Source organism: Oryzias latipes, chromosome 2 (genome assembly GCF_053564925.1).
Source record: "Oryzias latipes strain Hd-rR chromosome 2, Olatipes_Hd-rR_3.1".
NCBI lineage: Eukaryota > Metazoa > Chordata > Actinopteri > Beloniformes > Adrianichthyidae > Oryzias > Oryzias latipes.
In genome coordinates this window covers 37,759,813-37,786,260 of record NC_136238.1, presented here as the reverse complement: position 1 = coordinate 37,786,260, position 26,448 = coordinate 37,759,813, and the positions used below count along the sequence as shown (strand labels likewise).

General features: G+C 43.8%; 1 protein-coding gene across 2 annotated transcripts in view; it reads left to right on the top strand.

The window, feature by feature from the left end:
- LOC144986903 (uncharacterized) overlaps positions 1–13,731 on the top strand; it is a 68,463-nt gene extending 54,732 nt beyond the window's left edge. For both annotated transcript variants that reach the window (XM_078935598.1, XM_078935588.1), the window contains one exon: positions 11,282–13,731. In XM_078935598.1, coding sequence (XP_078791724.1) covers positions 11,282–12,243 — 962 coding nt within the window. In that variant the 3' untranslated portion in view covers positions 12,244–13,731. The remainder of the gene's footprint in view (positions 1–11,281) is intronic.
- Positions 13,732–26,448: the final 12,717 nt, after the last annotated feature.

Here is a 26,448-nt window from a genome sequence, read left to right as displayed (position 1 = left end):
AAAATATGTCTTTCATTGTTTAACTGGCTGTCTTTGGATTATGCATGCCTGAGTAATGGCCATTCTTACTCCTCATCTCTCTGTTCACTGCTTGCTAATTTACATAGCAGGGGTCCCAGCAGGAGGGGGCGGGGTTGTAACACGACTCCTTCAGCAGAGCCAGGCTGAGAGAGGCTTTGACATGTAAGATGTTAGATGTTAGAATGCTAGATGTTAGAATGACCAGTTCATTTTATATCTATGAAAATATTCAGGGAGCTATGGGACATGTTCAGCTTTAGGTCTGTGAAAATTGGTGTCGATTGTTGAAACATAAGTTACCATAAAAAAATGTTTGTTTGGAGTCTAGACAGATTTAACACAGGTTTTTGGATGAAAAAGGATTTTTTATAAATCATCTGTTACACTTTTAAGTCTGAAAAAAATATGGAAGGCAGCAAACACAGATCCCTACCGTTTTTAATTTTTTTGTGCTGATATTTGAAAGATAAGTTATGCAAAAAAATAGGTGTTTGCAGTTTTGCCTAAAAAGACGTTTTCGGACCTTTTTGGATCAAATGTTGTCTAAAAGTTCACCTGTAACTTCAATCATTCTGAATTTTTTTAGGAAAACTAAACCACTTCAACTGTGATCTGCAAGGCAATGGTAAAACTATATTTTTTATGGAACAGCCTGCAGTGTTTCTTGTGGGGATCTTTTCTGCCAGGGCTTGCCGGCTTGGTCGGTGGTTGTTGCTGTTACCAATCCAGTTGATATGGTTCTCCATCTGTGTCTAAGTGATAAAATCAGAATCAGAATCGTTTATTGTCATTGTACATGGGGATACAATGAAATTGCAGCAGCCTTGGAGTGAAGGAGTTACCTTGGAGTGAAGGAGTTACATAAAATAAAAATAAAAATAGAATAGAAAAAGAAATACTGTATTTACAACTCTTAACAAAAAATGAACAATATGGACAGAAACTGTTAAATATTAAATATTTGTGAATAAAATAGAATGGAATTACATGAGTTGCTGTGAGCACAGCTTAATAAATATCAAGTTATTGCACAGTGACCCGGTTAGACAGTCAGGATATTGCACGCATTGTAGTAAAATTAGAGTGAGGTGTGGTTGGTGGACGTATGTGCATTCCGTATGATAATTGCCTGTGGAAAAAAGCTGTTTCTTAGTCTGTTTGTCCTGGTTCTGATGGACCTGTACCTCCTTCCAGAGGGCAGCAGTTCAAACAGAGGGAAAGCAGAATGGGTGGAGTTAGTGGTGATGCTAGTCACTCTGCTGAGGCAGCGAGACTGGTAAATGTCCTTCAGTGAGGGGAGGGGGCAGCCGATGATCCTCTGCGCTGTCTTTACCATTCTCTGGAGACTCTGCCGTTCTGCTTCAGTGCAGTGGGAAAACCACACTGTGATGCCATAGGACAGAATGCTCTCAATGGTTGAGCGGTAGAACGTTACCAGCAGCTCCTGGCTGACGTCGTTCCTCCTAAGTTTTCTCAGGAAGTGCAGGCGTTGCTGGGCCTTCCTGATGACAGTCATGGTGTTGTTAGACCATGTGAGGTCAGCAGAGATGGTGGTGCCCAGGAGGGTGAAGCTGTGGACCCTCTCCACACAGTTTCCATCGATGTAGAGTGGGGGTGGATCTGTTCTGTTTTTTCTGAAGTCCAGGATGATCTCCTTGGTCTTGGTGGTGTTCAGGATGAGGTTATTAGCCTGACACCACCTTGAGAGTTTCAGGACTTCGTCTCTGTAGGCCGTCTCGTCGTCCCCAGAGATCAGCCCCACCACAGTAGTGTCGTCTGCAAACTTCACCACGGTGTTGCTGGTGTGGGCTGGTCTGCAGTCTGCTGTGTACAGTGTGTACAGCAGAGGACTCAGCACACATCCCTGTGTGGAGCCTGTGCTCAGCGTCCAGGTGGAGGAGAGGTGGGGGTCAAGTTTGACTGTCTGTGGTCTGTTTGTCAGGAAGTCTTTGATCCACGAGCAGGTGAGTGGGTGGAGTCCTAGTTCAGACAGTTTGTTGACCAGAATGTCAGGAATGATTGTGTTAAAGGCTGAGCTATAGTCCACAAAGAGCATCCTGGCGTAGGTGTCTCTGTGTTCCAGGTGGCTCAGCGCAGTGTGGAGGGTGATGGAAATGGCATCATCCGTTGATCTGTTTGCTTTGTAAGCAAACTGGTGGGGGACGAAGATTGGAGGGAGGGAGTCTTTGATGTGTCCCAGGAGCAGCCGCTCCAGACACTTTGTGATGACAGCAGTGAGTGCAACTGGGCGGAAGTCCGTGAGGAAGGCTGTGGATGAGGACTTTTTGGGTATCGGGATGATAGTGGATGACTTCAGGCAAGCAGGGATGAAAGCCTGAGCTAGCGACAGGTTGAAGATTTTTGTGAAGACCTGGGAGAGTTGATCGGCGCAGGCCCGCAGAACCTTTCCGGGAACTCCATCAGGTCCCGCCGCTTTCCTGGGGTTTACCCTGCTGAACATCCGTGCCATCCGTGCCACGTCCATAAAGGCATTGTTTTTATATTTAGAGCTCTAAGCAACCAAACAGTTGTCTATATAAAAGAGCTTTTACAATTGTGCACTTTTAGCAGGCTGAAAAAATTATCTTTTTAAAATTGCCATTTCAAATTTGGGTTTTAAATTTTGTGTTCCATTTTTCTGTGCTTGTATTGGAAGGATTTGTTATTATTTTGTTTAAAAGTGCTACATATTGTATATACACATAATTTATTTAGAGAAATTTGCTATACGTTGTGTTTTTTGGTTTTGTAGTTTAATTTCATTGGATTTATATTAAGGAAAAGAAGTTGCAGCATTGATTAAAAAAGGATAAAAGAGACATTTACTGTCTAAGTCTTATGTTACATCTGTAGAACTGTACTGAGAGTTGGGTTTTGTTTTGGAGCACATTCATATGTTTTGTTTGTAAAAAAAAAAAGATAAAATATTAAGTTAATTGCATTTTACATGACTAGAAAAGCAATGATTATTCATAAAAATCTATGAAAGACATACAAAACAAATGAAAAAGCAGTCTGCCCTTCCTCTTGTGTCTAAACTATTGTCACCTCACTTCTGGGTTAGTTAGCATATAAACAGGCAGCTGGTGTGTGTGTGTGTGTGGGGGGGGGGGGGTGAAATTTGACTCCAGCAACAGAGCAGGCTGAGGAACAAGCTGCAGCATGAGGAAAAGACTGAAGCATGTAAGAGGAAATGACATCCTACAGTTGACCAGTTCATTTTATATCTGTAAAGAATATTCAATAAGCATTTAGACATGTTCAGCTATATGCGTGTGAAACTTGGTGTGGATATTTGAAGCATAAGTAATTTTAAAACACACTTGTTTGGAGTCCAGACGGAAAAAGCACAGGTTTTGGGATGAATCAGGATTTTTTTAAAATCATCTGTTTCACCTGGACTTCTGAAAAAAATATGGAAGGCAGCAAACACAGATCCCTACATTTAAAAAAATAAATGGTGTTGATATATGATGATTAAGTTATGAAAAAAAATAGGTGTTTGTAGTTTTGCCTAAAAAGACGTTTTCGGACCTTTTTGGATGAAATGTTGAATAAAAGTTCACCTGTAACTTCAATAATTCTGAATTTTTTTAGGAAGCAGTAGCACATAAATGCCTATGAAAGTTGAATTCTTGGTGCTGATAACCTAAACAGAATTTATGCTAAAAATCTTTGTTCAGTCCAAAATTTCATTAAAAAAATCAAGTGATGAAGTTTCTCGTAGACCCTATAGTGTTACATATCAAAGCTGGAGGTTATTAAAGGCATCTAATTCTGAAATCTCAGCTTCCTGAGACAAACGGCTGATTTATAATAAATTTATATTATTTGGGTGCACATAATCGACCACTTCCTGTTACGCAGGCACCGTCAGGTGTACACCCATGAAACTTTACATGATGAGAGAGGACCCTTCTGAGTATCTCCAGTTTTAATTTCATGCACATCGGACAAAGTAAAGAGAAAATACAGGGCAGAATGTGCCCAATGCAATAACTAGGTGGCGCTATAGAGCTCGTCCAAGATTGTCATATCCATGGGTTCAGAATAGAAGCTTCATCATATCCATTGAATTTCAGTGAGATTGGACAAGGAATGTGCACGTGAGAGCAACTTTTGTGTGCATGGCGAGACGCCCAACTTTGCCGCTCTGTCACGACCACACCCCCGCATTGAAAGTTATGGTTTTTTGTCAGAGTAAACTTCAATGGCTTTTCAACAGGTGGACGTCATTTTCAGGTGTGTCGGCTCATCCTACTCGGAGCAGTGATGCTCCAAGTAAAACATGTCATTTCCTCTTGCCAGCAGGTGGCGCTACACTTTTTCCAGATTCTTTCACTGCAGATGTGTACAGAGTCAGACTACAATCATGCATATCAATTTTTGATCAGATTGGATTATGCATGGCTGAGTAATGGCCATTTTTCTTTTCATGGCGTGTTTTCGAAACAAGGTCGAATTTCTACGCGCCGCCACGGTCACAAACTTCTGTAAAAACTTAAAAGCTTTGCAATTTAACATCGGACATGTGTCTAGTTTACAAAACCAAAGTTTGGAGTCATTATTCACAAATCTCTAGGAGGAGTTCGTTCTAGAAGGAGGCCTGCAAATGTCCAAAATAGAGCAAAAATGACATATTGACATAAATATAGCAGACTTCCTGTGCGACTGACAGCTTGGTACCTACAGACTTTTTTGTAGGTTTCCATCTGATGAACATGCCCTAAAAAAATCAAGCTTGTATGTCAAAGCATATGCGGGGGCTCGGGACAAATGTCACTGTAGGTGGCGCTGTCGAGCCGTTTTTGTGCGCCCATGCCAATCTCCTGTAAAATACGAAATTTTTCGCGACTCCTGATGTGTGTGCCAAATTTGGTGAGTTTTGGGGTATGTTAAAGGCCTCAAAAAGGCGACTCTTCCGTCGGAAGAAAAAGAATAATAATAACTCTTACAGATACAATAGGGTCCTTGCACTCCGTGCTCGGGCCCTAATAATAATAAACATTCGAATTACAATAGGGTCCTTGCACTCCGTGCTCGGGCCCTAATAATAAACATTCGAATTACAATAGGGTCCTTGCACTCCGTGCTCGGGCCCTAATAAACCTAACAGATACAATAGGGTCCTTGCACTCCGTGCTCGGGCCCTAATAATAAACCTAACAGATACAATAGGGTCCTTGCACTCCGTGCTCGGGCCCTAATAACTCTTACAGATACAATAGGGTCCTTGCACTCCGTGCTCGGGCCCTAATAATAAACCTAACAGATACAATAGGGTCCTTGCACTCCGTGCTCGGGCCCTAATAAACCTAACAGATACAATAGGGTCCTTGCACTCCGTGCTCGGGCCCTAATAATACACCTAACAGATACAATAGGGTCCTTGCACTCCGTGCTCGGGCCCTAATAATAAACCTAACAGATACAATAGGGTCCTTGCACTCCGTGCTCGGGCCCTAATTAACTACTACCTAGATTGGCTGTGACCATGTGAGTGCGGTGCGTCTTGTCGGACTAGGAGGAAGGTGCACACACGTGTGTGGGGGGTGCGTGATGATTCCTCTGCAGCGGACCACTCTCCAGCGGCATGCGAGTTTCACCTGTGCTCTCTGGTACAGACATCGGAATATAATGTATTGCCCAGTAACAAACAGACTTCAGACACTGTCACCTTTCCGGGGCAGGAGGCTCCGCCTTTGTTTATACAGACACGTAACTTTGCGCTCCACAAAATAGTTCCCAAACAAAAAATGTAGGGATATTCATGGAAATCTAACAGCGCGCGTTTATGTTTGGTGTTGCAGAGTGACTAAGAACAGTAATACACCCCCGCCCCCCCCCAACATAAAATCCTCTGGTGGGCTGCCGTGTCGCGCACTTACGAACGCACGCAGCTCAGCTTGTAATGGAAATTAATAATTAGATCGCAGTACATTTGTCGTATTTCCTTGCAAGACAGAAACTGTTGTAGAATGAACATGTCTGTGTTTTTCTGAAACAGGGCACTTGTGTGTAAGTAGAGTGTGCACGTGCCTTGTGCTTCTAAGAGACAGTACTGACAGCCGCGCAGGCCGGTGCAAGGAGAGAAGCAGGAGAGTGATAAAAAGTTTCCCATAGAAACCCTTGAAGTCTCAACACAGGACTATTAGAGAATGTAAATTAGCAGCAAAGATTAATGTGTTTAATGTTTTTATTATAGTTCGAATCACGCACCATATGCAAAACTTTAAAAAAAAATTGGGAAAAAAAGTCAGGTGATGCGGTGATGCGGTTATCGTGACAGCCCTAAGCCAAGATGCAGATTGCAGCATTTCCCGCATGGATTTATGTTTTTTTAACAAGGCTAATGTTGTTAGCGCATGTTAGTCCACTCATAACCCTGACTTTTTCCGACTCCGTTCCACCACAAAAAAAGTACTGACCACACGGATTAAAAATAAAATGATATGACAGGTGCTTCATAATACCCATAACAATAATAAAGGACGTTTATAAGATCATCTTGTATATTATCGAGCTGCCAACTATCTACTGTGTGGCAGTTTGTTTACACCGGAACTCATTTTCGCTTCCGGTATTTTCAACACTACTGCGGATGCCCAAATGATTTATTGACCTAAAGCAGGGGTGTCAAACATACGGCCCACGGGCCTTATCTGGACCGCCAGGTGGTTAAGTCCGGCCTACACATGAAGAGTAAAAATTATAAGAATGATTAAAAAAGAAAGCAAGTTCCTAGTCCATTCCTGTGGCGAGTTATGATTTTTTAAAGAAATAACCGAAATGCGCAATTTCGCTAGGGGGAGCAAAGGAAAGGAAAAACAGTTGAAACAGCATATCTCTGCATGTGCCAAAAGCGAAACATAACAGCTCTGCGTCTGGGTAGGATGCACCTTGGTTCCCGATGAGCCTTACCGATGTTATCTTGCTATAAGGATGATGATTAGCGACACCCTAACGACGAAAATGTTGTCAAATGTGAAGTGGAGTGAAGAGCCTTCCAGGAAAAATGGAGTTTTTTCTTTCTTTCACGAAGCTGAATGCAAAACCCAAATGCTTTGTATGTCATCAACATCGCAGTGCTCAAAGAACATGACATCCAGCACCACTAAGAGACTCACCATAAAGAAAAGTTTCTGGATTGCTTCAGTTTCAGATGTAAAATATTCAGTCTGTATTAATTTGAATAGACCAACTTTTCTTTAATTGAAATTAATTTTATTTGAGATCCATTGGCCCAAAGTGATTAGGTTACTATGTTGATTGAGGCATTTTTTCCAACTGAGTAAAAAACTAAAACAAAGCTGTTATTTTGCTTTTATGTTACTGGTCTGGCCCGCTTGAGATCAGACGGGTTAAATGTGGCTCCCGAACCAAAATGAGTTTGACACCCTTGACCTAAAGTGTGACCATGTGAACGTTTGTTCCTTTTTTTTTTTTTTTTGTTAACTTGTCCTGTCCAACAGCTGGGCAGGCAAATGATAACTGAGGGCCTCTTGTGTTGGACATATTTTACTTTAACAACAGGGGTTATTAATCTTCAGACAGACCAGAGGTACAGCGGGGAAAATAAGTCTTGAACACGTCAACATTTATCTCAAAAAACATATTTCTAATCGAGCTATTGACATGAAATTTTCACCAGATGTCGGCATCAACCCAAGTAATGCACACATAGAAAGAAATCCAAACATTTATGTCCATAAATGAAGTTATGTGTAATAAAGTGAAATGGCACAGGGAATAAGTATTGAACACGCTTACTGAAATTTATTTAATACTTAGTGCAAAAACCTTTGTTGGTGATTATTGCCTCAAGACGCCTCCTGTATGGAGAAACCAGTCTAATACATTGCTCAGGTGTGATTTTGGCCCATTCATCCACACAAACTGCCTTCAAATCTTCAAGGTTCCGGGGGTCTCTTCTGTGAACCCGGATCTTCAGTTCTTTCCAAAGATTTTCAATTGGATTCAAGTCTGGTGATTGACTGGGCCATTCTAGCAGCTTTATTTTCTTTTTCTTCAACCAGTTGAGTGTTACCTTGGCTGTGTGCTTGGGATCGTTGTCTTGCTGAAAGATCCACCCTCTTTTCATCTTCAGCAGCCTGGCAGATGACAGCAGATTCGGATCAAGAATGTCTCGATACTTTTCTCCAGTCATTATTCCTTCAATGATATGAAGTCTACCAGTACCACATGCTGAAAAACAGCCCCACGCCATCATGCTCCCACCTCCAAACTTGACTGTTGGTATTGTTTTGGGGGTGATGCGCGGTGCCATTTTTCTTCCAAACATGTTGTGTCTTATGACATCCGAAGAGTTCAATTTTGGTCTCATCTGACCAGAGTATCTTCTCCCAGAATGTCATGGGTTTATCCAAATGTTGTGTCGCAAACTCCAAACGAGCTTCAACATGCTTCTTCTTCAAAAATGGAGTCTTGCGTGGTGTGCGTGCATGGAGGCCATGGCGGTTGAGTGCATTACTTATTGTTTTCTTTGAAACAACAGTACTTGCTGATTCCAGGTCTTTCTGAAGCTCTCCATGAGTTGTCCTGGGCTGTTGGAGAACCCTTCTGATGATTGTTCTGACTCCTCTGTCTGAAATCTTGCGAGGAGCACCTGGCCGTGGCAGGTTTATGGTAATGCCGTGTTCTTTCCATTTCCCCATGGCCCCAATGGTACTCACTGGAACTTTCAGAAGTTTAGAAATGCGCCTGTAATCAATGCCTTCAGTGTGATTTGCAACAATAAGGTTGCGTAGGTCTTTGGGCAGCTCTTTGCTTTTACCCATCATGCAATGCTTCTTGTCTAACACCTTGCTGGTGAGAAACCTTTTTAAAAGGCATCAATCAGGACTATACCAGCTGATATTACTTTGCAATAATAGGGGGCAGGTTAACCTTCTGAATACTGACAAACTACAGCTGCTTTCTTGGCTTGCCAGACCATTTTACCCCTCCTTTTCTTCATGTGTTCAATACTTATTCCCTGTGCCATTTCACTTTATTACACATAACTTCATTTATGGACATAAATGTTTCTATGTGTGCATTATTTGGGTTGATGCCGACATCTGATGAAAATTTCGTGTCAATAGCTCGATTAGAAATATGTTTTTTGAGAGAAATGTTGACGTGTTCAATACTTATTTTCCCCGCTGTATGTCTGAATAAACCCCTTTTGTAATTGAGGCCAAACTTTATTAATATCAATCATGTTTGAAAATCTTTGGTGTTGGACCGGACGGAAAAGAAAATAAAGGGAAGAAGAGAGAGGGATGTTAGAGAGAGAGAGAGGGGGGGTAGGAGGGTGATAATAGGAGGGAAGGGGATAAGATAAGACCATGAAGCAGCATAGAGCAGCAAGTTTACTGGTTGTTTATCATTACGGTAAGGTTCAAATGTAGTACAAAAAGGGCGGGGCCTGTCCACAGACACACTCAAAAGTTATCAACACACCTGCTAGCTGCAAAAATGTCCACATGTCAACGTGTACACAAAACAGATAGTGTTCACACACGGATACTTATGCCTTTAAACCAACTAGTGTGAAATCTTTCATTCATTCAATCATGCAAACTATTAGTGCAAAGGTGAGCTAACACCTGTGCTCAGGTGAGTGTTTATGTTCTTCTAAAATGGATGGTGGAATGTGAAAAGAAGGAGGGAGAGTGCCCAGCCATCCCCACACCAAGACCCCCGCTGCAGCAGCAGCGGCAGCCGGAACCCCTCAACAACACACGGCAGGAGACATGGAACAACCGCCCCCCGGGCGACCAAATCCGCCACCCAGGCCAGGGCCAGCAGGACCGCCGCGAGGCCCCCAGAGCCAGAGAGCAGGGAGGCATGGGGGGAAAGAGAGCACCGCCCCAACCAGGAGAGCAGCCCCCCCGCCGCGCCGGGAGAGCCAAACGCAGGGCCCCGCCCGAGAAGGGCGCCCACAGCCCCAGACGAGCACCCCATCACCACCCAGGAGTTCTGGGCATCCCCCTGCCCCAATCCCAGGTACGAACCAGGACCCCCCAAGGGAGACCTGTTCCGCACTCCAGGCAGCCACCCACCCGGCCCAAGGTTGGTCCAGGGAGGAGCAAGGCAGGGGCCAGCCCTCTCCGCCCAGGAGAGGAGCACCCCAGAGAAAAAGGGGGCCCACAAGGGATGTCGTAAACATGGCCCAACCAGGCTCAGCCACAGTTGGAAATTGGGCGGGACCCAGCGCTCAGGGGCAAGGACCAGAACCCACCCCCAGGGACACGGACACCCCCGGCTCACGTGTAATGTGAACCCCCTCCCCGCGCGGAAAGAGCAACGCCGGGCCTAGGAAAACGGCACCCAGGGGACTCGGCCACCGTTGCCAAGTGCCTCGTACCCTCCACCAGGGAAGGGGTAGGGGACAGATGGTCCTAGGTCCCACCTTCCTTACAAAATGTGTGTGCATGTATGTGTGTTTGTGAGGGTGAGTGTTTGCATGTGTGTGTGTTTATGTTGGAATGTATTTTGAGGGGGGAGGGGTGTGTTTACTAAGGGGGGTGTAATTAAAATTGGCGGGTAGGGCACTGAACGTTTGTTCCATATTTGTACACGATCGAATTTAAATCTGTTCATTGCTCGGTAGCTCGGTTGGTAAAGTGGGAAGCTACCATGCAGGGTACTGGGGGCAATTACCATATTAATGGCGAGCAATTAACCTAACCCCGAGCTCAGTTCGGCTGCAACTCACCGCTCCCCAAGGGAGCAAATGTGGAGACGAATTTTCCTTTGTGGGATAAATACAGTGTAATATAGGATCATATATATATATATATATATATATATATATATATATATATATATATATATATATCGGATATATATATATATCGGATATATATATATATATCTTGATCGGATCATATATATATATATATGATCCGATCAAGACATTTTGCACATGTAACTGCGGCTATAGACAAAAAGATTATATCAGAACATTACGTTGTTAGCTACGGTATCTTTAACAGCTATTAAGAATTTTGGACCAATCGTGATCCATAGTTGACAAACAAAAGTAATTAGTAAGTAAAGCTCTCCTCATAGGGGGCAGGTGTAGAGGACAGTTTTATACTGTTGTGCTAAAGAAAACAAGAAACTTATTTTAAAACATTAAAAGTTATTTATTGTGCATATTCTGAATGATTCTATTTAAAATTGTATTGATAATTAACAATGCATAAAGTCACCATGACATATAAAAGGGCCTCTACTTGTGTTTCTGCAGTCCTCCCCCAGTGTTTGATGACTGAGGAGGAAGATCTCTGCATCCAGCAGAGGAACTTCAGAGTGGAACAGGAAGAACCGGAACTTCCACAGACCAAAGAGGAACTGAAGGAACCAGAACCTCCACAGATTAAAGAGGAACCAGAGGAACTCTGCATCAGTCAGGATGAAGATCAGCTTGATCTGAAGCAGGAGACTGATACCTTGATGGAGATTCCTACTAATGAGGAAGATGAGAACAATGAAGCATATCTAAACAACCAGCAGAGCATTAATGTAACTGATAGTCAGGTTGAATATGATAAAAGCTTTTGTAAAAAATCTCTGTTCAGAATTCACTCAAGTATCCATGCAGAAGATGAGAGATTTTCTTGTAAAGACTGTGAGAAAAGATTTAGTCAAATATCTAATCTCAATAGACACACGAGAATTCACACAGGAGAAAAGCCTTTTTCTTGTAAAGAATGTAGTAGGAGTTTCTGTGATGTATCTAATCTCAAAAGACACATGAGAATTCACACAGGAGAAATGCCTTTTTCTTGTAAAGAATGTAAAAAAAGTTTTAGTCGTGTATCTTATCTCAAAACACACATGAGAACTCACACAGGAGAAAAGCCTTTTTCTTGTAAAGAATGTAAAAAAAGTTTCTGTGATGTATCTAATCTCAAAACACACATGAGAATTCATACAGGAGAAATGCCTTTTTCTTGTAATGAATGTGATACAAGTTTTCGCAATGCGGCTAGTCTTAAAATACACATGATAATTCACACAGGAGAAAAGCCTTTTTCTTGTAAAGAATGTAGAAAGAGTTTTAATCAAATATCTCATCTCAAAACACACATGAGAATTCATACAGGAGAAAGGCCTTTTTCTTGTAAAGAATGTGATAAAAGTTTTAATCAAATATCTCATCTCAAAACACACAAGAACTCACACGGGAGAAAAGCCTTTTTCTTGTAAAGAATGTAAAAAAGTTTTAATGATTTATCTAATCTCAAAACACACATGAGAACTCACAAGACTTTCTCTTTACAAACAATGTAATAAAGGAGTTAGTGTAAACTCTAAATTCTAAACTTTTCTGATAAGAGGTCCACACCTCAACCTCTGCACCACAGTCAAAGACTTTATTTTACAGGAGGGAAAAATCTGATAGCCTCCATACAATATTGATGAAGTAACTTCATTAGAGGGAGGAACAAGTGCGTATTTAATGTGTAGAAATGACGTTTTCTACTAATTTATTGTTATAATATGATATTCTTATTTTCCAGGAAATCTTTTTAGGTTTTCATCTTCTCTACATCAAAAGCAGAAAAAGTAATGGATCAATACATTTGAATCTTTGTGTAATAATTTTAGACAAAGAATTTTACTGCTGACAAAATATGTACAACTTTTTCACAAAATGAATTGTTTTAGATGTACCTGCAAATAGAAATGAGTTGTTTGTTTTTGAGTCATTAGAGCTAATTCTTGAATGTCTTCATTATGGTTGAAATGTTTTTTTATACATCTTTAATTTTAACACTTTTAATGTGATCAGTGAAAATTCAATAAACATTTAATACAAAGTAGTGACTGCAGTACATACTTTGTTAGTTCAATTAATAGGGGTGTAACGGTACATGTAGTTTTACCAAAACGTTTCGGTACGGCACTTTCGGTTCGGGTCACCTATGTGCAGTTTCGTTTTTTTAAATTTTATTTTATTCAAGGTTTTTTCTATCTGCGCCGACACGGTGAGATGAAAGGACATCAGTGTGCTTCTGGAACACATATAGAAATAGTAACTTGGCATGAATCAACACTGAAGGAGTATTATAAAGATTTTCAAACAGAGTTCTGTTTAAAGAGATATCCTGGTGAGTTGAAGATTGTTTTTCAGTTTTTTTAATAAGTTAACCATGAGTTTGACGAGTTAGCAAGCTAAAGGCGCGTACACACCGGGACGAATATTCGCCAGCCGTTATTCGCTAGCGTTTTTCAACACGTCTTTTGTGTTCATACCCAGGCGATTTTCGCTGACGATGAGCCGAGCAAACATGCAATTTCATTCCCTGACATTAGATGGCGCTTAATGTAAAACAGAAATACTCCTGTACACAAGGTGGCGCAACTTTACTCTTCTTTAACTCGCTTTTCACTCAGAAGAAGAGAGCAAGTATTTAGGCACTTGTCAGAATCATACATAGAAAACATGAATATTTCTTTTTTTTTTTTTTTTTTTTTCTTTTTTTTCTAACTTGTCCTGTCCAACAGCTAGGCAGACAGATGAGAGCTGAGGGCCTCTTGGGTTGGACATATTTTTCTTTAACAAGAGGGGTTATTAATCTTCAGACAAACCAAAGGTATGTCTGAATAAACCCCTTTTGTAATTGAGGCCAAACTTTATTAATTTCAAACATGTCTGAAAATCTTTGGTGTTGGACCGGACGGAAAAGGAAAGAGGGGAAGAAGAAAGAGGGACGTTAGAGAGAGGGGGGGTAGGGGGTGATAATAGGAGGGGAAGGGGGATAAGACCATGAAGCAGCATAAAGCAACAAGTTTACTGGTTGTTAATCATTATGGTAAGGTTCAAATGTAAAAAAAAAACAAAAAAAAAAAGGGCGGAGCCTGTCCACACACACACTCAAATGTTATAAACACACCTGTTAGTTGCAAAAATGTCCACCTGTCGACATGTACACAAAACAGATAGTGTTCACACGCATACGTATGCCTTAAAACCAACTACTGTGAAATATTTCAGTCATTCAGTCTGTTGAGCTAACACCTGTGCTCAGGTGAGTGTTTATGTTCTTCTAAAATGGATGGTGGAACGTGAAAAGAAGGAGGGAGAGTGCCCAGCCATCCCCACCCCAAGACCCCCACCGCACCAGCAGCGGCAGCCGGATTCCCCCCAACACCACACGGGAACCGGCAGGGAACAACCGCCGCCCGGGCGACCAAGCCCGCCACCCAGGCCAGGGCCAGCAGGGCCGCCGCAAGGCCCCCAGAGCCAGAGAGCAGGGAGGCACGGAGGGAAAGAGGGCGCCGCCCCAGCCCAACCAGGAGAGCAGCCCCCCCGCCGCGCCGGGAGAACCCAACGCAGGGCCCCACCGGAGAAGGACGCCCACAGCCCCAGACGAGCACCCCACCACCACCCAGGAGTTCCGGGCATCCCCCCGCCCCAACCCCAGGTACGGGCCAGGACCCCCCAAGGGAGACCCACTCCGCACTCCAGGCAGCCATCCGCCCGGCCCACGGTTGGTCCAGGGAGGAGCGAGGCAGGGGCCCGCCGCCCCCGCCCAGGAGGGGGGAACCCCGGGGAAAAAAGAGGGCCCACAAGGGGTGTTGTAAATATGGCCCGACCAGGCTCGGCCACAGTTGGAAATTTGGCGGGGCCCAGCACTCAGGAGCAAGGACCAGAACCCACCCCCCAGGGACACGAACACCCCCGGCTCAGATGTAATGTGAACCCCCCCACCGCGAGGAGAGAGCACCGCCGGGCCCAGGAAGCCAGCACCCCGGGGACACAGCCGCCGTTGCAAAGGGGCCCGTACCCCCCACCAGGGAAGAGGCAGGGGACAGATGGTCCTAGGTCCCACCTTCCTTGCAAAATGTGTGTGCGTGTATGTGTGTTTGAGAGAGTGTGTGTGTGCATGTGTGTGTGTTTATGTTGGGATGTATATATTGAGGGGGGAGGGGTGTGTGTACTAAGGGGGGTGCGGTTAAAATTGGCGGGTAGGGCACTAAGGGGACGTCTCCTGATTACTCACAGTGACGTCCCCTCACCCTCCCCACCAAGGGGCCCTAAATGTCTAAGGTGCGGTTAAAATTGGCGGGTAGGGTGCTAGGAGGACATCCGCTGCTTGCTGGCAGTGATGTCCAAGCACCCCCCCTACCAAGGGCCCTACATGTCTAAGGTGCAAATAAAACCGAAAGAGGGGGGGCCCACTCCATACGGCAACCACAGGAGGGGGGTCACTGCCTAGTAAACCCCCCCCCCCAAGGCTCATCGCAGGCTAAGCCCCCCACCCCCTCACCCTATTATGAGGTTATATGAGGAAGGGGTAAGTTGGGGACAGATGATAGACTGTCCCCCGGTGGTCAAACAGCCGTCCCCCGCCCCCCCCCCAGCAAGGGGGCCAGGCCCACCCAGCCCCGGGGCCCCACCCCCGGAGGCGCAGACACCCCAGGCCCAGCACCACCACCCCCACACAGAGAGAGGGGAGCCAGAAAGCGCCGGCCCCCCCCGGAGCAAGCCCAGGCCCCCACCCCCAAACGCCGGCCCTAGAAGAGCTCTGGTCAGGCCTCGACGGGACCGAGGCAGCCAACCGGCCGGGGAAACCGCTGATGGCCTCAGCGGAGACCCCGACCCGTCAACCCCCCCTGCCCCGTACCAATAGTGCCCCCCCCCCCTCCCCCAGAATGCCCCCCCACAGGACAGGGCCGACAAGACCCCCACCCCACCCCACCCCCAGACCCCGCAGCCGAAGCGGATGACACCCAGAGTGACCGGGGGCCCCAAGAGGGTTGTCCCGTCCCGCCCCAGAGCCAGGGAAGGGCCGATCCCAGCCCCAGGTGTAGACGGGAAGCCCATCCAGCGCCGCTGGGCCCCCCCCCCGAGCAGCGCCCCCCGCCAACCCCCCCCAGCACAGGCAAAGGGACAACCCCCCCAAGCCAAGCCAGACCACCACCCCACCCCCCCCACCACGCACCCCCACACCCAAGCCCAGAGGACCACGCAGCGCCCCAGGCCGCCCCACCCAGGCGCCGGACCCGACCCCCCGACCAACGGAGCCCCCACCAGCCCCGGCCAGGCACCGGAGGCCCCGACCCCCACCCCGGCCCACGGCATAAGGGCAAGGAGCAGCGACGACCATGCCCCCCCCACCCCCTAAGTCACGGAGTTAGCTATGGGAGACCAGAGAGACCGAATTCTTTCAAAGTTACTTGAACTTTGGGCTGTAATTTTTTCCAAGCTGATATGATCAAGCAGCAGATTTCTGTGTTGACTTATATTTATATTTTTTTTGCTTTTCCAATTTATTAAAATAGTTTTTTTAGCAATGCAAAGAGTTATGAAAATGATAGAGCCTAATCCTCCTTCTACATCGATGGCACTCATGTCACCAAGCACACAAAGTGACGGTGAAGCTGTGATTGAAACCTTAAGCCAGACTGATAGATCGGCACATACCTGCTGCCAGAGAGCCTGGACAGGCGTGCAGAACCATAGTGCATGCATGTAATTGTCGGGTAGATTACTGTCACAGTGCTGACAAATGTCTGAGTTACTGAGACCCATCTTGAACATCCTCTGTCCAGTGTAGTAAATTCTGTGAAGAGTTTTGAAATGGATTAGCTGCAGATTTGGATTTTTTGTCATTTTAAAGGTGTTTAGACAAAGTTCTGACCAAAAACTTTCATCTGTGCTGATGCTCAAATCCGCATCCCATTTTGTTGTCGGAAGTGAAATATTGTTATCTAAATTACATAAAAGTTTGTATATTTTGGAGAGAGTTTTATTCATTGAGAAATTGATCAGAGTGGTAACTACATCTGGTAGCTTTAAATCGTTGTCTCTGTATTTAAACTTTTTAGTAATAATTGATTTAAGTTGCTGATATTCCAAGAAGTTATATATTCCATGTTTGTCTTGAAGTTCCTGGGGAGTTATGAATCTTCTATCAATAATTATGTGCTCTAGTTGTTTTATGCCCCCTGCTTGCCAAGCTGGGAAGTGGTTAATTTTTTTGTTTATGAGGATGTCTGGGTTGTTCCAGATGGGTGTCATTTTGCACGGTTGAATTGATGATTTTGATATTTTGAGAAATTCCCACCAGGCTGTTAAAGTGGCATTTATATTAATACTTTTGAAACAATCCTGTTTTTTAACTATTTGACTAATAAATGGAAGATCTGACAGGTTGATCTTTCCACATAACGCCTGTTCCAAGTCTAACCATGAGTTGGTTTCTGGATTATTTTTTAACCATTTTAAGATGTATTGTAATCTATTTGCAAGAAAGTAATTGTGGAAGTTAGGTAATTCTAATCCTCCACAGCTTTTTGCAGATTTTAAAGTTTTTAGACTAATTCTTGCAGGTTTATTGTTCCATAGAAAGCTTGATATGGATGAGTCTAATGTTTTGAACCATTTTAATGGCGGTTGTGTGGGAATCATTGAGAAGAGATAATTAACTTTGGGTAAGATTTTCATTTTAACCGTGGCTACCTTGCCCATAAGGGACAAAGGCAGGTTGGTCCAGCGTGTTAGGTCGTCCTGTATGTTTTTCAGTAATAGGGTGTAGTTTAGCAGCACCAGTTCTGATATTTTGGGGGAAAAATAAATACCTAGATATTTTATATTGCCTGATTTAACTGGTATTGTGAGTCCTTGCTCCGCATTACTGTTCAGTGGTAATAAAACAGATTTATTCCAATTAATGGAATAGTCTGATATAGAAGAGAATTCATTAATGATTGTTGCCGTTTCATTTACAGAATGTATATTACTTAAAAACAGTAATATGTCATCTGCATAGAGACTAATTTTATGATGGCTGTGTTTGGTTTTAATTCCTTTAATACTCTCATTCTGTCTTATTGCTGCAGCTAGAGGCTCGATAAATATTGCAAAAAGCGAGGGGGAGAGTGGGCAACCCTGTCTAGTTCCTCTTCCAAGAAAAAACCTGTTGGAAGTCTGTTTATTAGTTCTAACTGATGCATTGGGGTTGTGATATAATATTTTGATCCAATTGATGAATGATTCTCCAAACCCAAACTTATGGAGGGCAGCAATGAGGAACTTCCAATTTACTCTGTCAAAGGCTTTTTCAGCATCCAGCGATAGTACCGTCATTTCCTGGTTTTTGATGGTGGCAAAGTCTATTATGTTAACGAGTCTGCGGACATTGTCATCCGAGTGTCTGCCTTTGATGAATCCAGTTTGATCAAAGTCAATTATGTGAGGAGTGACTTTTTCTATTCTCTGTGCTAGTGCTTTGCAGATAATTTTTACATCTGCATTAATTAAAGAAATGGGGCGATAGCTTGAAGGACTCGTGGGGTCTTTGTCTGGTTTTAGAAGAAGGATAATGTTGGCGGAGTTCATGTTAGGTGGTAGAGATTGGCTTTCATTGATAAATTTTACCGTTTTATAAAACGTTGGTGCCAGTTGTTCCCAGAATTCCTTATAAAACTCTGCAGGAAAGCCGTCAGGCCCTGGTGCTTTACCATTAGGCATAAGTAACAGAGCTTCATGAAGCTCAGACAACGAGAGCGGAGAGTCTAAATTTGTGATTTGATCTTCGTTTAACTTGGGCAGGTTTATATTGTTGAGAAATGAGTTGATGCTTTGTTCTGATGGATTGATCTGTGGAGTGTATAAGTTTTGATAAAAGTCTTTAAACGCATTATTAATTTTTACCGGGTCATGGGTGACATTCCCTGTTTGGTCCATAATCGAAGTGATTGTTGATTTTTCTTTATTAATTTTAAGCTGATTAGCTAGAAATTTGCCAGATTTATTTGAGTTTTCATATCTTTCCAGTCGAAGCCTTTGTATCTGGAATTGTGTTTGTTTATTGATGATGTCATTTAACTGCAGCTTTAAATTTTTCAGGTCCCCCAGTATGTGTTCCTGTGCAGAAGCAGCACAAGCAGTCTCCAGAGTTTTTATTTTATTTCCTAATTCTAATAAATCTGCTTTCTCCTTGCGTTTTTTATGCGTTGAATAAGAGATGATTTTCCCTCTCATGACTGCTTTTGCTGCTTCCCAAAGAATACTTGGTGATATTTCAGAAGTATCGTTGAATTCTAAGAAGGTTGCCCACTCTTTTTTAAAGAATTCAATAAATTCCTGGTCTTTTAACAGAGACGTATTAAACCTCCAGGTTGAACCCGAGGGTCTGGGTACTTCCCTTGAAATAGTAACAGAAACTGGTGCATGGTCACTGATAATAATTGGATGAATGTTGGAACTTTTAATTTCTTTCAAAAGGGAGTTACTGACTAATAAATAATCTAAACGAGATTGTGAATGGTGAACTGGAGAAAAAAAGGTGAACCCCTTAGTGCTTGGATGACATGAGCGCCACGCGTCGCAGAGACCCAAATCATTCATGTACTGCTTTAGAATACTTGCAGACTGCCATGTACGCTGGTTTGCTGCTGTGCTGAGTCTGTCAAGTTCAGGGTCCAAAACAAGGTTGACGTCTCCTCCTATAATGATTGTGGAGTCAGAGTGAACTGAGAGTGAGGTGAAGAATCTGTGAAAGAAGGAAGAGTCGTCAACATTAGGACCATAGATGCTGGCGATGCAAAAGTCTTTATTCTGAATGGATATATTAATGATTACAAATCTGCCTTCTGGGTCAGTAACTGTATCCTTATGAGTAAATGTAACATTTTTATTAATCAAAACTGCAACCCCTCTTTGTTTGGAGTTGAAACTGGCAGAATACATAACTTGATACTGGGAACAGCACAGGAGTTGACCAGCTGATAAAGATAAATGGGTCTCCTGCAGTAAAGCTATATCTGCTTTAAGATCATCCAGGTGATTTAACACTTTCAATCTCTTTGGCCCAGAACCAAGTCCACGCACATTCCAGCTAACGATGTTAAGACTGTTCATAGCTGTTCTAACCGGGAGAGTGCAAGGCTAAATAGTGCGTGTGCCCGTCCGTGTGCGCGTGCCCGCTGTGCGTACCTGCTACACTGACAAGCGCTATGCGTTGTGGGTGAACGTGTCTTGGCTATGAGCTGCATGTTATGTGCGTCCTGTGTGAGCCTAAGTGAGGTTTTTGCAGTTTATCAACGTGTGTGTGCGGGATCGCGTGTGCATGCTCTTATGCGCGCTAGTATGCGCGCGCGCCCGTTCCGTGCATAAATAAATACTCACCGTGGTTGCGTTGACTTTACCTGATTCACATATGAGGACATGGGAAGGGGGGGGGACAAGAGAAAAGAGAGAGGGAAAGAGAAAGAACAAAAAACAAAAACAACGAAACAACAACAGAAACATGAATGTGAGAGAAAGAAAAAACACTTTTCCTGAGAGGTGTGGATTATTGATGATCCGATTATTTCCTAGTTAAATAAGTTTGCGGGTTTCTTCTGGGCAGCGCAGATGTCAGTGCGCCTCTGAAAGCCTTCAGCACAGCCAGGGTGTTACCTCTGGGTCCCGGAACAGCTTGCCATTCACAAAAAGTTTATCAACGGCAACCACCGCACGGGCTCCAGCAGACAGGTGCTTCCTCCTCAGCGGGAAGAGGATTTTCCGCCGGCGGAGGATCTCGCCTGGAAACTGATCATTCACGCTGTATTGTGTGTCTTTCAGCTCTCGCCCTCTGCTTTTTACCTGCATCTTTTGTTTATAATGTTCAAATTTAGCAACAATAGGACGGGGACGCTGATTGTCCGGCCTTTTTCCTCCGAGCCGGTGAACCCTGTGGAAGGAGATCTTCTGGACTTCTTCCTTGGGGAGTTTCAGGTGGACCTCTATAAAGGACTTAACAATGTTCTCCGGGACTTCCCCTGCCTCTTCTGGAATCCCTGCGAACACTAGATTGTCCCTCATGCTCCTCGCCTGAAGATCCAGGAGGGTTTCCTTGATGGATCGGTTTTCCTCAGAGAGACGGGCGGTGTCGTGGCCCAAGATCTTCACGGTCTCTCTGAGGGCCTGGTTCTCCGCTGCGAGCTCCTGCACCTGCTGTTGGCTGAACTCCAGAGACTCTCGCAGACCTTGGAATTCCTTATGGAGGATCTCCAGCAGATTTAAACGGCAATCAAGGCTGGAGAGCCTTTTATCAATTGAATCCAGGATATCACTCATGTTGCTGCCTGGGGAGGAGGCAGCCCCCGGGGAGTCTTCGGGACGGTTGCGTTTGGTGGACGGAGTGGCGGTGTTGGATTTCTTCATGAGGCAGGTATTGAAACACTCGTCGATGTAATTCTCCAGATCCTCCAGGTCCTCCAGGTCATCCAGGCAGGCAAATGCTTGACAAACTTTTTCAGATTTTTATTTTTTAAACTTTCTGGATTATTTAAATATGGCGGTGTAATTACATAAATCAAAAATGTTTGTTCACAACTTACGCGCCGCCAAGTAAACTCACCACACTCCTCTCGTCGGCTCTCGCGATACTACAGCATCACGTGCTCCCTCCAAACATGAATATTTCAAGCACCAGTAGCTCCAGTTACAGTGATGAAGAAATAATTGTTCTGTTGAATGATGAAAGACGCCGGAAAAGACGCCGATTTTGGGTACATCCCATAGTTACGAGAAGAGACGAACATGGGGAGTTTTATCTACTGGTACAAGATGTATCATGAACGTTTTCGGGGATATTTTAGAATGTCCGTCATTATTTCTTTGCGGCAGTGTAGACGCTACTTGAGCGTCTATCTTCTTCGCTGATATGTGTGCTCGGAAAGGCAGTTTTGTGGTTGAGCGCCCCCAAGTTGTGTTTTACTGTAACTTCAGAAGCTCCAGACACGTGTGCAAAAGCGCCATTCTCATTGGTCGTGTAGTTGTTGACGCGGCGCGTCAAACCAAAAAAACGTACCCGAGGGTTTTTTTTAAAGAATGCCGCTTTTACGCGTGGCGCTTTTTCGCATCGGTGTGCACACTCACATTGGTGCCCATTGTTTAGTCGCTAGGCGTTAAACGTCGGAGAATATCGCACGAAAATCGTCCCGGTGTGTACGGGCCTTAAGGAGCTAGCATGCTAGCGCATGATGAAGCCAAGAGGAGAAAGGTTGCTTATATGTTTCAGTAATTACTTCAACTATGTTTTTGTATTTACTTTAAGGAAAATTTCAATTTGAAATGTATGATTTCCTTGTTAATATTCAGGAACATGCTAGATATTATTTCTTTTAAGTTGATGCAAGTATAGAAGCAGGAGCTGGCTAACTGCCTGACACATGTGTGTAGCTGTGTTTTCTTCCCCAACTGCTTCAAGGAGTGGACTGATGCATGTAGCGTTATTTGGAACACTGAAATTAAATGTTAAAAAAATACTAGTGCGTCTTTGTAATAATTTACTCACTTCAATGTAATAACTTAGATAAACAGTGCAGTAAAGAACCAAAGATATCAAATAAAATAAGTTTGTTTTTTTAAAGTAAAAATCTCTTTATTCTTTTTTTCTGTAATTTTAGGTCTGATGTCTTCATACATGATGGCTAAAATAACAAAAACCAAACCAAATCAGTCAGGGGGGTATTCCAGAAAGCATATTTAAACTAGCCTGACTTTGAGCCTGAACTCTGGCTGAAATCCGCCTGAACTTGCTTACTCGGGGTATGTCGGTTCCAAAAGACCGGATATGAGTCGGCGTAATTACACTCGACTTGGTAACCCTGGGTTAATGGGCGTGCACAGCAGGTACATAAAGAAATTCTCAATAGATCGCCGATTTCTGGAGTCACCATGGAAACGCATGGTGAAAAAAAAAGAAAACGCTGTTCTTCAGTGAGACGGAGTCTGAGATTTTAATGACGGCGTATGAAGATTACACGTCCATTAAAAAAGTAACACGGCTGCATCATCAGTAAAAGAAAGAGTTTCCACGAGTTTCTGATCTTGTTTCTATTTTCCTTGTGACGCATATATTATATATATAACGTATCCAATTTTGCCAACTTAAAAGAATTACTTCTATTGGTAACAAAAAATTGAGTTAAATTTATTCAACCTAATTTCTTACGTCTATAAAACTCAATAATTGTTTATACAACTCAAATTTACATATTTATTTAACTAAATGTCAAATTACTCCAATTCAATTAATATTTTTTCCATTTTAATTAATTATATTTCTTGAACTCTCAAATGTCTAAGTTTGAGCCGGCAGATATGCTCATTTTTATAACAACAAAAAAGACGGGGGGAAAATGCACGGAGAGCAAAAATTCATTACGGAACTTAGCATCATCGTCATTGTAATTTCTTACCGTAGGGGTGCTATATAAACTAATCATCCTCTCCCTCACTCTCACTCATGGTGCAGAGACGCAAGCTCAGTAGGGCAAAATAACTCAGCGAAACATGGGAAAACACAGTAAAACAGCTAAACAAATAAACACATTTGGTCAAAACCCCACACTTAAACCCAAATCCGTCCAGACAGGCAAAGGGAGTGATGTCCCACAATCCTTTGCGGTGCCGATCTCTCAAAATTACCGTGAGAGCTAGCATAACCTGCTTCCTGGATTACCCCCCAGGTTATGCTAGCTCTCACGGTCAGTTTGAGGCTAAGGAAGTTGATAACCTCAGCTTTTGGTTCCAGAAATTTGGAGGTATGTGTCAGGGTAGGTCAAGTTGCCATAGCAACTCATGCTCTGAACATAACCTGGTCGGGAGCAGGTTTAGTTCAAGGTTAGTTTGTTTACAGAAAGGTGAAGCAGCCTGACGTGTCCATTTGAAGATGATTTAGTGGATGAAGAAGCTCAGATAATACTTTTTCCACAGTGAGAGGGTGATAAGACCACATATAGATGTTGGAAGAATTATTTTTTTTTACTTTTATCTAACTTAATTATTTGTTTCAGTTAAAATAAATCATTTTTTTTGTAAGTCGGTTTAAAAATTACACGTAGTTTTCAGACAGTTATTTTACTTTCATTCAAATTAATTCAATTAATTCCGTAGGTGTAACTTTGGTGCTGCTGTTAGATCGGCACCGCAAAGGATTCTGGGATATCATTCCCTTTGCCTGTCTGTACGGATGTTGGTTTTTGACCAAATGTGTTTAGTTGTTTAGCTGTTTTACTGTGTTTTGCCATGTTTCGCCGAGTTATTTTGCCTTACTGAGCTTACGTCTCTGCACCATGAGTGAGAGTGAAGAAGAGGATGATTAGTTTATATAGCTTTAGAGAGGGTCCACAGCTTCACCCTCCTGGGCACCACCATCTCTGCTGACCTCACAGGGTCTAACAACACCATCAGGAAGGCTCAGCAGCGCCTGCACTTCCTGAGAAGACTCAGGAAGAACAATGTGAACCAGGAGCTGCTGGTAACCTTCTACCGCTCAACCATTGAGAGCATCCTGTCCTCCTGCATCACAGTGTGGTTCTCCCACTGCACTGAAGCAGAACGGCAGAGCCTCCAGAGAGTGGTAAAGACAGAAGAGGATCATCGGCTGCCCCCTCCCCTCACTGAAGGACATCTACCAGTCATGCTGCCTCATCAGAGTGACTGACATCATCACTGACTCCACCCATCCTGCTTTCTCTCTGTTTGAACTGCTGCCCTCTGGAAGGAGGTACAGGTCCATCAGAACCAGGACAAACAGACTAAGGAACAGCTTTTTTCCACAGGAAATCACCATACGGAATACACACACTTCCACCAACTACACCCACTCTGACTATTTACAAATGCTAAATCTCTGACTACACATGTGTGCAATATCTTGACTTCTGTGCAATAACACAATATCTACTATGCTGCGCTCACAGCAACTCGACTCATTCCATTCTATTTTGTCCATACAGATTTAATATTTAACAGTTTCTGTACATATTGTTCATTTTTTGTTAGAGATGTAAATACAGTTATTCTATTTTATTTTATTTAACTTCATGACTTCAAGGCTGCTGCAATTTCATTGTATCACCATCTATAATGAAAATAAAGAATTCTGATTCTGATTTATTTCTGGAAGACGCCATTTTTGTCCCTAAATGTTGGATTCAGTCTGAATTCCAGTCCCACTCCCAGCATTCCTGCTCCTCTTTAGCTCCTCCTCTTCCTCCTGATCAAAGTTTGAAGCCCAGAGCCAAAAGTGCGTCTGCAGCTGCTTCTGCTCCAGCAGCCGCTCCCTCTGCTCCTCCTGCCTCTCCTCCTCTGGGAGCTCCTGCATCCTCCTGCGCTCCTCCCTGTCCTCCAGCATCATCAGGAGGCTTTCAAAAGGCTTTCTGGAAGGTTCCAAAGCAGAAACCTTCATCATTTGAAGATGGAGGAAGACTCCAACACTGACAGACAGACAGACAGACAGGAAGTCTCCTGGTTTTTCTGCTTCAGAAGGTTTTTGGGAAACTGCAGAGTTTTCTTTGTGGAGCTAAAGAGCTGCTGTCAGTCTGCTTTGGTCCATCAGGAATGAAGGTCAGGACTGAGAGGAACCTGAAGAAAGTGACTCTTCATCATCTGCTGCTGAAGAAGACAGAGGAAGATCCACTGTGAGAGCAGCTGCAGAAAGCTTTCTGCTGTTTTTCTCCTCTGAGAGAGTTTGGAGTTCCCAGCAGTTTGAGTGGAGCTGAAGCAGCAGAGCTGAAACAGACGTTCTTCTGCTCCCATTCAGCATGAACGGACAGATCCACTGAAGGCCGGCCTGAAGCTCTGGCTTCCAACACGTCTGCATGGATCCAAGCGTGTGCAGTGTGTGCTGACATGCTGTTCTCTGAGGAACATGTTGGTGTCTGACTGGATCTGAGGACACAAACAGCTGCTGACATCTGAGAGGGTCAAGCTGCAGAGTGGCTCCTCAAAGCTCACGTCTCTGTGACAAACATGATGCTGCTTCTGTCTGTGCTCCACCACTAAAAGGACTGTCCAGAGTTGGTCCTGATCCGGTTCTAGTCTTTCTGGCTCCAACTTCTCTTTCCTGTCAGGAACCCTTCATGTTCTCTGCCTTCCTCACATTTCTGTCTTCTCTCTGGGCTTGAAGCCCAAAAGGAGCTGAAAGCTGCTGACTTCAGTCTGATCCCATGTTCTGGATCATCCGTGTTCCTGAAACACGCTGCTGGACCCGTGATCAGAGGAACCCAGGAACCGGAGAACTTCCCAGAACATGCAGACACATGTGGAACTGTTCTGATCATCTGTGTGTGTTGACAGTGAAGGAGAGCTTTGTCCTTCAAGAACTTCATCTTTGAAAAAACTTTATTGACTCTGACAGAGTTTCAGCTTGAATCCATGTGGTTTTCATTCTTCCATTGAAGTTGTCTCCAGAAACTAAAGATCTGCTGAATCAATGCTCCTCTGAGAACTTTGGAGCTTTTCTCTGCATCTGTTCCACACTTGAATGTGCAGAAGATCAAAGCGCCGGACGCTCTGAGCTTCAGCGTTCCAGTCAGCAGCTGCTGAACCAAAGCCAGCAGCAGGTGAGGATCTGGGCCTCAAAGCAAACGGACAGAAAGATGAATGGAAGAAGGGATGGAGTC